This window comes from Teleopsis dalmanni, chromosome 2, assembly GCF_002237135.1.
Source record: "Teleopsis dalmanni isolate 2A chromosome 2, ASM223713v2, whole genome shotgun sequence".
In the NCBI taxonomy this organism is placed as follows: domain Eukaryota; kingdom Metazoa; phylum Arthropoda; class Insecta; order Diptera; family Diopsidae; genus Teleopsis; species Teleopsis dalmanni.
In genome coordinates this window covers 15,181,313-15,193,367 of record NC_051847.1, presented here as the reverse complement: position 1 = coordinate 15,193,367, position 12,055 = coordinate 15,181,313, and the positions used below count along the sequence as shown (strand labels likewise).

General features: G+C 30.0%; 4 protein-coding genes across 4 annotated transcripts in view; 3 read left to right on the top strand and 1 right to left on the bottom strand.

The window, feature by feature from the left end:
- The window catches only part of LOC119673985 (23 kDa integral membrane protein-like), an 8,030-nt gene extending 4,726 nt beyond the window's left edge, over positions 1-3,304 (top strand). The window contains exons 2-5 of the mRNA XM_038085108.1: positions 2,136-2,324; positions 2,404-2,721; positions 2,814-2,967; positions 3,205-3,304. Of these exons, the coding sequence (XP_037941036.1) occupies positions 2,136-2,324; positions 2,404-2,721; positions 2,814-2,963 (657 nt within the window). The 3' untranslated portion in view covers positions 2,964-2,967; positions 3,205-3,304. The remainder of the gene's footprint in view (positions 1-2,135; positions 2,325-2,403; positions 2,722-2,813; positions 2,968-3,204) is intronic.
- Positions 3,305-5,226: 1,922 nt separating this feature from the next.
- Positions 5,227-5,691, top strand: LOC119683777 (39S ribosomal protein L42, mitochondrial-like). The gene has a single exon (XM_038097638.1). It carries the CDS (start codon positions 5,227-5,229, stop codon positions 5,611-5,613), a length of 387 nt encoding a protein of 128 aa, XP_037953566.1. The 3' UTR covers positions 5,614-5,691.
- Positions 5,657-7,238, bottom strand: LOC119683776 (cyclin-dependent kinase 10-like). The gene is made up of 7 exons (XM_038097637.1): positions 7,199-7,238; positions 7,042-7,142; positions 6,907-6,979; positions 6,674-6,848; positions 6,418-6,620; positions 5,913-6,359; positions 5,657-5,848 (listed from the first exon to the last, which is right to left on the bottom strand). Exons 1-7 carry the CDS (start codon positions 7,206-7,208, stop codon positions 5,700-5,702), a joined length of 1,158 nt encoding a protein of 385 aa, XP_037953565.1. The 5' UTR covers positions 7,209-7,238; the 3' UTR covers positions 5,657-5,699.
- Positions 7,239-8,289: 1,051 nt separating this feature from the next.
- LOC119679295 (augmin complex subunit dgt5-like) lies at positions 8,290-11,472 on the top strand. The gene is made up of 8 exons (XM_038091561.1): positions 8,290-8,538; positions 8,599-8,737; positions 8,800-8,944; positions 9,356-9,610; positions 9,675-10,183; positions 10,248-10,702; positions 10,763-10,950; positions 11,017-11,472. Exons 1-8 carry the CDS (start codon positions 8,444-8,446, stop codon positions 11,274-11,276), a joined length of 2,046 nt encoding a protein of 681 aa, XP_037947489.1. The 5' UTR covers positions 8,290-8,443; the 3' UTR covers positions 11,277-11,472.
- Positions 11,473-12,055: the final 583 nt, after the last annotated feature.

Genomic DNA, 12,055 nt, shown 5'->3' with positions numbered 1-12,055 from the left:
TTGAGTACTGTAACTCTTATAAATACCTTCATATATATACTCATATATACATTCATGTGATACGAATCATGCACGCAATTTATTTATGTATGTACATATACTTTATTTATTTATATCACGTATATAAACATATAGAGGAACACATATAATAAAGAACAGCTTTAATTACACGCACAGAAACATTCTTATGCAGTAAATTGCCAGTTATCGTAAAGGATATCAGTAGTTTACTTACCTACCTTAAGGTGTACTCATACTCATACTGTTCAGTCCGTCGTTTTTCCAAAGTACCCACTTTTTTAATTGCAAAGTAAAAGTTTATTTACAATTTTACTAAGTATATTTTGATTTTGTATTTACCTTCGTTTTATAAAAAAAATCTTTGAAATTTGCAAAATATAAAACCTTGTAACATGTTCAAGTCTTCAGTTGTTAACCCACGTGGGTCATTAAGGTTGTTTTTATTCGACCCAGCGTACGCCTTCACATTGACATTTGGGCCTTTTACTGATTCATGGTTTTTTCAATTAAATTGAATTATTTTAGAAACACCAAATTGTGTATTGCATGCAAGCATTTTTGGTAATTTACCAACAAATGATTTGGCTGTTCAAATATTTGCTGACCTTCATTCATTTTTGGTCATTTATATTTCTTATCAAATCGTCAGATCAAGTAATTAAATCATTATTCTTCATACCGAACTGCATTAACGAAATTACGAATTTATTTTCTTCATATGAATGGTAGTAATGGAGATAATAACTACTGATAAGTAACAATAAATTAGAATAAGTAAGTTATGTATTCAGTTTAGTGCAACTACCTATTTACAATTTTCTATATAGCTTTATCTATAGAAAAAACGAACCTGAGAAAGTTCACATTCATTTCAACTACATGATGTACATATATATTTAGATAACTTCTTGTTTTATATATATATATTGATGATATGTTATTTCGATTTAAGTATAAATTAATCATAAGTAAGACAATCTCCTATTCCATTACGATATTTCTAGCACCTCCAATAACCAGTAGCACATTTAAAAAAAGCAAGCCTAATTTACAAATTATAATACATACGAATATACAACTAACACCACCTTTTCGATACCGACAAATTAATTTATTAGTTCCTTCCCCTTGGATAATAGAGGCCCTATGCTCCACTAGAAGATTAGGATAAGACAAAAAGAAACAGAAAGAGTTCCTTGCCATTTTATACACAAACATAGAATATTAAAATTATTAATAAAAACAATGATATTGCGTTGGCTATCGATGAAAGCATAGGGCGCAAGTGCGATCCCTACATAACCGTCTTGTCTAATAATGCTCCAGAAACATTTCTCAGAAACTTTCAGTTCTTTAAATATCGTTTGCTTTGTTGCTTAACATGTCCTTGTTTACTTAAAAAGTTCAAAAATTATGATAGGTCAAAATTAATTTATTTTTGCAATGTAATTTTTTAAAATTTTGATATAAATGTGTTTTTGGTTCATTATACAATATTAACACCTTATTTAGTGATATAACCAAAATAGTGCTTGAACGAAGCCCGCAAGTTGCACGAAGGAGAGTCTGTCCGTTTATTTATCACCTGAATTCACTCAGCGAATGCCAGAATAGGGGCAGCTGGCCTGAAATTAAACACTTGACGTAAAATCGTTAGTGTTTAAAAAAGTTTCTTACTAAACTAAGTTTCACCAGGAGCCAATTTTCTTATTATTTTACTACTACGCTACTAAGCTACTTTGGCATTCTTCAATTTGGAAATTTAGTAGATGTCCAAAATTATTTTTATCATCTTCGACTTTAAGTATTTTTAAAATTCGTAAAAATCGTTAACAAACTACATGATAACGACTACGAAAGGTCGTACTTCATAGTAGTATCGCAAGAGTTAATTAGATAAATTTAAGTCTGGCTAGCGGTTAGGCTAATCTAACTAAATATAATATTGCAGTTCGACAAAAGCATACCTTAAAAATTAATTCCGTAATTAATTTCCAAATTTGAAATGAAACCAATCAAATCAAATCTATAATACCGATTTTAAATAATCAAAATACACATGAAGTACATTAATGAAATTAATCTAAAGTAAATCTTTGCAAATCTTCTTTTAGATATCCGGGTTAGGCATACTAATTGCTGGTGCCGTCGTCCTCGCTGATGTGAATGAATTCAATCATTTTGTGGAGGGAAAAGTGACAGCACCACCAATTGTGTTAATTGTAACGGGTCTAATAATATTTCTGATTGCTTCACTTGGTTGTTTTGGAGCAATAAAGGAATCACCAACTTTGCTTTTAACAGTAAGATTCATATATTCTATATAAATAGCGTATATTTAGAAAACCATAATTAACAAATTTATTTTATTATCACTTTAAGTACGCAGTATTGCTTGCCGTCATATTTATAATAGAATTAGCAGTTGGTATAGCAGCTGCAGTATTCAAAAAGGATTTGGAAATGGTTTTAACAAATTCTCTACAAGATTCCATTAAACGTTCGAACAAGGAAGACACCATGGCTTGGGATAATATACAACAGAAACTTATGTGCTGTGGTGTTGATAACCCAGCTGACTGGCGTTCTTCAAGCCCAAACAAGACTTTACCGGCCAGTTGTTGTCGCCCACAATACATTGAAGAAGCTTCTAAGCATTGCAATGATTCACCAGCTTTAGGTAGAGACAAATATTATCAGGTAAAAACATAATTTCAATATTTTTCCCATTATCATTATTGTCCAATTTGGAATTCTATTTTTTACGCTGAAAATCTATTTTCAAAATTTAGGAGGGCTGTGTTGGAAAATTAAAAGAACGCATTGACAAGAATGCCGTCATTTTGATAGGTGTGGGCATTGGTATCGCTTTCATTCAAATTCTTGGCATTATATTGGCGTGTTACTTGGCTTCCACCATTCGACAAGAACGTTTGAAGTAAATTGGTAAGCTTTTGGGCAAATCTGATTAAGAAATTCTTAAATGGATACATTTACGAAGTAGTGGGTGGTGGGCAGTGAAAGTGACGTATTGTCGACCTACTTTCACTTTTCAACTTTTAATCACATAAACAGCTATTAAAAAGCAATAAACCAAATAAAATATAGGTTAAAAGTGACGATGACGAAATAATTTTATTGATTTAATGTTGAAACATAGACATAAACATTTTTTTATTTCAGGATATCATACATAAGGAGCTAAATTACATACATAAGCTATCCAAATATGTTCCCAAAAACGAAGCTAAAGATTCTTCATATTTGATAATATATTCTTCACTTAGTTATAAATGCATTTCTAATTAATTATTATTTGATATAAGTAAAATAAATTGTCAGGGATTTATTTATATTTATATATTTGTTTTTGATTCTTTTAATGACAAGTATATTCTTCTCTTTATTATTCTACAACGTTTACTTAATATTTAATAAATATTAGAGACTTCATGTTGCTTTTATAAAATATAAACAATTTAATAAAAAATTCTTACGAAAACTATCGAATCAATGTTTACTTTATATATCAAAAAAAAAATTTCTGATTATCACTGTTGTTTATTGGATAATGCTCTGTGTGTATCATCATTGTTACAATAAAAAGTTATATTAATAATATTGCTATACTCATATACTCATATACAGTACATTATCATATATGCTCAAAAGAATGATTCTTTGTGATTTTCTAATCGAACTGTCGTCTGATATATATTTTATTCGATGTCATGGAATTACACTAATATCTTATAATAAGACTGTTTGTATTAAAACCGAGCATAAAACAATTTGGAACTAATAAGTGCTTAAACTGTTTAAACTATAATCCTTATATCCTTATTTTAGTTAAAACAATAAAATAAGAACTGCTGAAAGAAATACAGAGCAACACCTTCTTCTGTGATCCCTTTTGAGACTACAACCGTAAAATGATGGATGAACAACACCGTAAAAATAAAAAGAACATTATCACTATGTTCCACGACTCTCAAAATGGTAGATTGTGATAACCACTAAAGCTTTATCTAATCCTTCCCATCCCAATAATTAGATGATAATATTCAATAGGATAACATGGCCTGTTCCCAACCATTGTACCCAGCAATTTTGACGTCATTTTATGCCACGGCGATGTGCAGTCGGTTAAAGTCACGCAATAATGTATTGAAATCTCTTCTGAGTTATTCATGGGTAAAGCAAAGAAACTCTACCTAAACTGGGTGAAGTACGGTGTTTTAGTGCAGGCCATGCAGCTCCGGTGCGAACCTCACAACTCTGTGAGTCAAAGCACAGCTTTACAGATTGCAACCGGCTATCATCGCATGTCACATGTTAACCATCTTCGTACAGAATCTAAAATTCTTCTTGTAAAAGAATGTAATCAATGGACAGATGGATATCCCAATAGCATCATTTTTTTGTAGCCCTCTCTCTAAGATGCATTCGTTAGTTCTTCTCTGCAATTACTTGTCACCCACAAATGAGTCAATTCGCAATGTGTGGCCAAACTGAAGCTGTACCCACCATGAAGTCAGAGTGTGGAGCTATTTGTTCTTTTGCCAAAATGCACATATAAACCTTACTCCAAACGAAATTTTCACCTGTCCCATATTAGTGGTTAGATTTTTTCGACTTGATTCTGGTTGACTTTAATTTAAATCCCACCCATCCCTAATCAAGTCTCATTCCCTAATAATCCTCTCCTCTCCTCTCACATTAGCATTAACTACCTATATCTGAATCAATTAATTCGTCATGTAATTCCTTTAATGTTATCTGGTTCACACATCCCTGCTGGCTATAACAACAAAAGTACAAATCTATGTTTCATGTTCGATCACATCTACGTCCTGGAGCCAGACATCTTCACTGATCAGCTAAAGCCTTTCATTTTTGCCAATACATCTCATTACAACACTAATAAAAAAGTACTTACAGTGCTGGCATAAACTGATTAAGATTATATATAATTTATGGATTATAAACCTGTAAAATTAATTCTAATTACTTAATTAAAATTAATTATTACTATTTAAAATTAATTATTTTGCAAACTGTTTTTGTTTTTTGGAAATAATACAACCCTAAATAATCACGACTTTATATTTAATATATTTTCGTAACACAAATCTTGTTATGGCAACCCTACAATCAGCAGCTGTTGTATTTTAAAAATTCACAATAGTTATTTTTCATAACACGATGGCTGGACGTATATTTTCCCAAAATATTCGTAATTTTTCAATAAATTGTACGAAGTTAACAATTAATAAAAATGCAGTCGGTGGATTAAGCCTTGTAGAAAAAGTAGCAGTAAGAAATGATGGCAAAGTCATAGTTGCTTGGCATCCCGATGTACAAATTCCTTACGAGTACACAAAACCCATCCCACAAGCAGAGAAACTTGATTCGGCTTCACTTATTAAAGAGGTTTCCTTACAAACCGCTATGAGCGCATTTCGAAACAAACACCCCGAAGTTGCACGTCAAGAGCTTATGCAATTAACACACACTACAAAGCACCGCTGGTTCCCACGTTCAAGAGACAAGAAGGCTAAAAAAACACCAATGGATCGGCCGTATTTGTAAAGCAAAATATGATAAATATTTATTTCATTCAATATCACTAACTAAATAAACGTTAAAATTAAAGCTATACAATAGTAAATATCTTACTACTCCATGCGGCGTTTTTTCAATAAGCTACCCAAAATATCTGATATTGCAGGCAACTCTGGAGCCTGCTGTTGATGACTAGTAGTAGGTTTTTGATGTTGCATGTTCCGATGTTGTGGAAATGTGGGCATGAATTTCGGATCACATGCTGATATAAAAAGAAAGTATATATGTATTAAAATGTTTCCATTATATATATAAATTATACATACGTAATGGAGGTTCTCTAAAATATGTTGCTTGTAAGCACTCTTCAGCTGTAGCGCGCTTGAGAGGATCGTACATAAACAAGTAGTTTATCAGTCTTAAACCTGCAGCAGTTAAATGTGGAAATTTGGTTTTCATATTGTTATACGGCTGCTGCTTAAATGTGAAATTTTGCATGCTTGGCATTTTAGTAAGATCTGGCCAAATAGCTTCAGTAGGCGCACCCAATAAGTCAATTATATGTTCTAATTGTGCTATTTCCGTTTTTCCCGGCAACAATGGTTTGTGTAAAAGCAACTCTCCTAATATACATCCCACTGCCCACATATCGACTGCTGTTGTTTGTGTGACGGAACCTAATATCAATTCCGGCGAACGATACCACAAAGTAACGACATGAGGTGTCATAGGCGCACCTGGTTTTCCAAAATATCTTGCTAGGCCAAAGTCAGCTGCAATGAATGTACATTACATTATACATGGCAAATAAAAATCAAGTAACAAACAAACCAATTTTAACGCATCCTTTATCAGTCATTAACAAGTTGGAAACCTTGAGATCTCGATGTGCAATATAACGGGAATGCATGTATTGTAGACCATTTAACAACTGAAGTACTATGCATTTAACTTCCGACTCTGAAAATGGTTGTGACATATTTTCCAAGAGCGAGGCCAAATCTTGTTCACAGTATTCCATTACAAGAAATATGCTAGAACAAATCCCTTTAGATATTCATTTAAATTTTATTAGAGTAAAGTATACCTTTCCAAACTCCTACCAACTGCAACATCTTTCAATTTAACAATATTTTTGTGATCACAAGCTTTAAGTATCATAATCTCTCTAAGACCACTTACAGGCAATCCATCTTTTTCCTGATCCATTCGCATTTTTTTCAAAGCCACGATTTCGTTTGTACGAGCATCTCTTGCACGATCTAATGTTTTATTGATTATAATTTTTTTTCAATTCAATAAAAAATGGTTTATACTTACAAACAATACCATAGGATCCTTCACCTATTCTATTTAACTTCACAAAATCATTCGCAGGTCGACACCTGCCATACTGTTTCAAATACATTATTGAATATATACCTATGCGTAATATGTTTAAGTACTTATATTTACCATATCACGTTCTTTTATCTCCATTGGTTCTCCAGTTTTAATAGAAATTAGAAAATCCTTATGTTTAACCGGTACGTGCGGCTCCCTTGATTCACCAGCGTCTACAAATTTAACAGTTTTTACGTATAAAAATAAATATGATCTTATGTTACAATACCTTGGCTCATTGTTAAGTAAAGTTTTTATTAAGTTTTCGTTTATTATAATTATTAATTACAAATAAAGTTGCAAACTTTTTTTTTGTTAGTATATTAGCACAATATCATTGTGAATTGACCAAGCGAAAGAAATGTCAAATTATTTAATAACAGCAACGAACATTAAAATGGGAAACAATTTAGGAAATTATTACACAGCTTCTGGGTTGCAAGAATGAGTATAAAAACTAAGACTATAAAATTACGAAGCTAATTGTATATATTCATTCAAATATATGACAATACTCACGAGTGATAGGGAAAAAGTAATTTAAGCGCATACGCTTTCCATAAGGTTTGATAAGGTGCACTATAAACAAGTACCATTATAGTGCGACGTGCTTATTCGTAAAGCACTGGGCCTATTTTAGCGCATTCCGTTTTTGCTTTGCATGTTAATTTTTAAAGTCCACGTGTGTTTTTGGAGTATTCTTGTCAAAAAAATACACTAATAGTAGTGCCAGAGACTTATTTATTAAGTACTTTCAGGAAGATGGGCTTGCAACTTTGATATTTGTTTTGTATGTTAATTTTTAAGCGACTCGTATTTTATTGGAGCATTCACCTAAAATCAAGTTGATTTTAACTTAGACAGTTCATCACAGAGCAGTATTGTACAGCACAAAATTGTATTATTGTGAATGAAACTTTCATACAAAATGAAACAAAACTATTATCATATTAATATATTATATGCACAAAGTAAATATTTTGTAAGAGTATTTAAAAAGTTAGGACGTATGATAAATCTGACAATTAAATTACTATGATCCATCGTGTGAATCGATATTTTTTGTTTTTGATTTCAGATGTCAGTTTAAAATTTTTTGACAGATAAAATTACAGTCAGAAGTCTCGTGTGAATCCAGTATAAACAGTATAATTTTTAAAAAAATAATAATAACTACTGCATATTTTTATATTGTTGAGTTAATAAAAAAAATACAATTTTAAATTCTGAAAATTTATAAAAAAAATGCTTCAGTTTTTAATTAATAAGTACAAGCTTTTGATATAACAATTAATCTTAAAAAAATATATAGTACATTTACAACACTGGCCATATTTTCAAATTTCTATTGAGAACAGTTTTTGGTGCAAATCGAACAAACCTAAACCAATTGGTGTGAATTTAAAATTTTTGCGCAAATATAAAATTGTGTAGTACACCGCATTTATATTTTTGAAGAAATTTTGATGTAAATATGTCGCAAAAGGAATTTCTAGAGGATTTTAAAGCATGGGCAGTGAAATTAGGGTGTGATAATGAATCGATGCCAAGCGAAGATGCATTAAAAACGTAAGTACAAGTGAATTAAGGTTTTCTTCAAAATTATTGAATTTGTTTTTATTTGCAAAGAATTTTTAAATCGCATCAAAGTGAACTTTTTAAAAATCTTATGAGAAGAGTGTTACCGCGTGGGGATGTAATATCTATTCGTGAAAATATATTAATAAACAAAATTGAAAAGGTGAAGGACCTGGAGGTAGTTACGCAGGTTTGTATTGAAGTTTGTATATTTTTTTTACATTAATTTGATTAAACTCTGTCAATTTGCAGACATGTGGAAAAAGTTTTTTACCCAGAGAAATGCAAAAGTATCATAATATGTATGATTTAAATATTAAAAAAAGCAAAATTCTAAAACGTTTGGAGGAACACAGAAAAGAATATGAAACTTTAGCTACTTCGATCAAAGCAAAAAGTAAGCTTTCATATAATAAATTATTTTTTTAATAAAAAAAATAACTCTAAATACTACGTGTATGTGTAAACAGAAAACGAACATAATGCCTTTAATAATTATCTACTCCAAAACAGATTGTTGAAAAATCAAGAATTATTGTACCCGTGAATGGTACGAATTGTCAATAATGCAAGAGCGTGTACAGAGACTTATATAAAGGTTTTTGATTACTAATTAAGAGTACATATAAAAAACTGAATTTAAAAAAAAATTAATTAAATTCAATATAAAATGGTCTTAAATATTTTGGGGGCGTTTTAAACCACAATGGCTCTATTGCATTCGCCACTGAAATAACATATCCACTTACATCAAAAGTAGCTAAGAATAACTAACTAACTACAAAATATTTACATCCATTTCTTTCAGACATAAAAAGTGTTAATTTCAAGCATAAAGAGCGCTTACTGAAGGCTAAAAATGCGATACTTGAATTTAAAAGTGAATCCTTGGACAAACAGCTGACTGAAGAAAATGAAAATAAAAAGAATATTCTAGCCACTATGCCAGTTAAACTATCAACTCACACTACTAACAATGACAATGTCGCAATGGAAGCAGTACAAAATACTCTTAATATATTGGAAAATTTTTACAATAATACTGAAATCGGTAACATTAGTGGTAAGTACAAGAATAAAAAATAAGATAATTTCCCAATTAAATATTCTATTTCATGTTCAATTAGCTGAGAGCAAGGAAGAATTATGGAAAGAAATTCGTACCAACTTTTCTGATATACCAAACTTCTCCATTTTTAATGTTGTTATGCGCCTTAAAGATGAGCAACTACAAAACATTATATCTCTGAATGGACAGACATTAAACAAAACTCTTGGGTTTTCATATAAACCATCTTTGAGTAAAGAGCCTTTTTCGTCCTATGAAATGAAAATTGCAAAAACAAAAGCAAGTTTTTTAGGTCTGGTAGCAAAATACATAAAAGTAAGGATTGAACGCGATCATCTTGAGGAAGTGTTTTCCAAAGCTTATATAGAATTTGTGGACGAATTGCAAAAGAAGTTGAATTTGTATAACTCCGAAAATGATGAGAATGTGGAAGAAATAATATCAAATTACCTCGTGCAATTAAACTCTATTATCTTTTCAAATAGCGAGAATGAATACATTGCACAGCAAATAGAACGTTTTAAAATTGATATCGAAAATACAAATAAACAAATTGAGAATCATGAGGTATATAAAGTTAAACACAATTAATTGTTAAATTGTTAATTATTTTAATTTCTTTATAATTTAGGTTCTTCTTGGCTTGATAAAGCAAGTTTATTTCGATATAAATGCTTCCGTTAATCGCTTACAAGTTGAAATGGTGCAGTTAAATCAAATTAAGGATAAAATAGTTTATTCCAAAAATATCTTGAGGCAATTGTTAAATGAGATGAAACCAAAAAGTACTACTTGGTCAATGGATGTGCGTAACAATTTTTTACAACCACAAATTAAAGTAAACGACATCACATTAAGTGCCGATAGTTTTGAAATGGGAACTGAAAATGTACTCTGCAGTACAAAACTTGATCTTGACATAACAATGAGTTCTCTTAACAGCAGTGCTCTGCTACGCAGTTTTTGTTCTATGGATGCTACTGTTATGAGTGGTGGTGCACATAATAATTTACCTACATATTTATTGGAATTAAATACTTTTGCTGAAAGTCCGATTGAAAATTTTAGTTGCATATCCAATCCATGGTTAGTTAAAAGTTTAACTTTAAATATACAAAATAAATCTAATAAATAATATTTTTTCAGCGCATTTTACTTGTCACCAAATCCAATAATCATAGAATCTCAAGAACTATCCCCAGCATTGCAAATGACGCCAGGTGCGTTATTAACACCATACGGTGCCTTACAGGAAATAATTACACGTACTAAACAGGCAGTCCTTATTTCCAAACATTCTACTGATTTAAAATATAGTTTGGATTTAACACATAGTACGTTTATAAATGCTTATAGTCTTATATACATATTATATACATATATATAAATTTGTTTTTCAGTTGATACAAACTTGTTTAAAGAAAAGCAGAAACTACAAAAGGAGATTATTGCACAACTTTTTGATAAAATCAAAGAAACGGGCATTAATACAGAACATATTTTAAATAGATGTTCCAAACTATATAATTTTCTGTTAGAAAATCCTTTGAGACATTATATTCCACATCACAAAACATTTAATAATCAAACCTATTCGGATTATGAATCTGAATACAATTTTTACTATCGTTTGTCAACTGGAGATACTTCCACAAAGTAAATTTTATTCCTGTTGAAGTATATAATTGTAGTTATTTAAATAACAAAAATACTAGTAACTGAATATTGTTTCTTAAATAGTTTTTAAAGCTTTCATGTATTCTATTAGCTTGAAATAATTAGTCGAATGTTTTATTATAAACTCAGCAATGCTTTTAGGTTTTCAACAATGGATTGCAATTTATATTAAAACAAATATTTAAGTTATATTATAGATGTAATTTTTCTTGTATTATTGAATATTGTATTATATACAGCTTAACTGCCATTTTTTATATGAAATCCAACAAAATAATGTGGTTAGATTATGATTAACGTAAACGTAATACCAGAATTTAACTTGATGTATTTTTTTTATAACTTAACATCAGTCATTTATCTTAGAACTTAATGAGCATTTGGTAAACATAAAGGTTGTTAGTTTCATGAAGTAAACAATATTATATACACATTTTGCAATTCTTAAAAGAACATTGAATTTAAAAATGATCGAAAAGCTTTTTAATTAATTTTCGCAATTTTATAAATTATATTTTAAATTATATTTTATGTTTGATACTACAACTCTACAATTTTTTATTAATTAATGTTGTTCTGATCCCACAGCATATATAAAATACTATTGTTATTTATTTTGTATAAAAGAATCGCACATCGAGACATTAACTATATATTAGCCCTTCATATATTTTACGCTTCTAAACATTTTAAACAAGATAAATATAAATATTTAAAAAAAATGGATGAGTTTTGTTTTTACTGCATGTATTTTATTTGTTT

Excerpts from the sequence above, each read along its gene's own strand:
- LOC119679295 (XM_038091561.1), top strand. The coding sequence starts at position 8,444 with ATGTCGCAAAAGGAATTTCTAGAGGATTTTAAAGCATGGGCAGTGAAA. Across the intron at positions 10,703-10,762 it reads AGTTGCATATCCAATCCATG|CGCATTTTACTTGTCACCAA; the intron begins GTTAGTTAAAAG and ends ATATTTTTTCAG. Across the intron at positions 10,951-11,016 it reads TAGTTTGGATTTAACACATA|TTGATACAAACTTGTTTAAA; the intron begins GTACGTTTATAA and ends TTTGTTTTTCAG.
- LOC119683777 (XM_038097638.1), top strand. The coding sequence starts at position 5,227 with ATGGCTGGACGTATATTTTCCCAAAATATTCGTAATTTTTCAATAAAT.
- LOC119683776 (XM_038097637.1), bottom strand. Across the intron at positions 6,849-6,906 it reads AGGATCCTATGGTATTGTTT|ATCGTGCAAGAGATGCTCGT; the intron begins GTAAGTATAAAC and ends ATAAAACATTAG. Across the intron at positions 6,621-6,673 it reads GTTGGTAGGAGTTTGGAAAG|CATATTTCTTGTAATGGAAT; the intron begins GTATACTTTACT and ends GATTTGTTCTAG.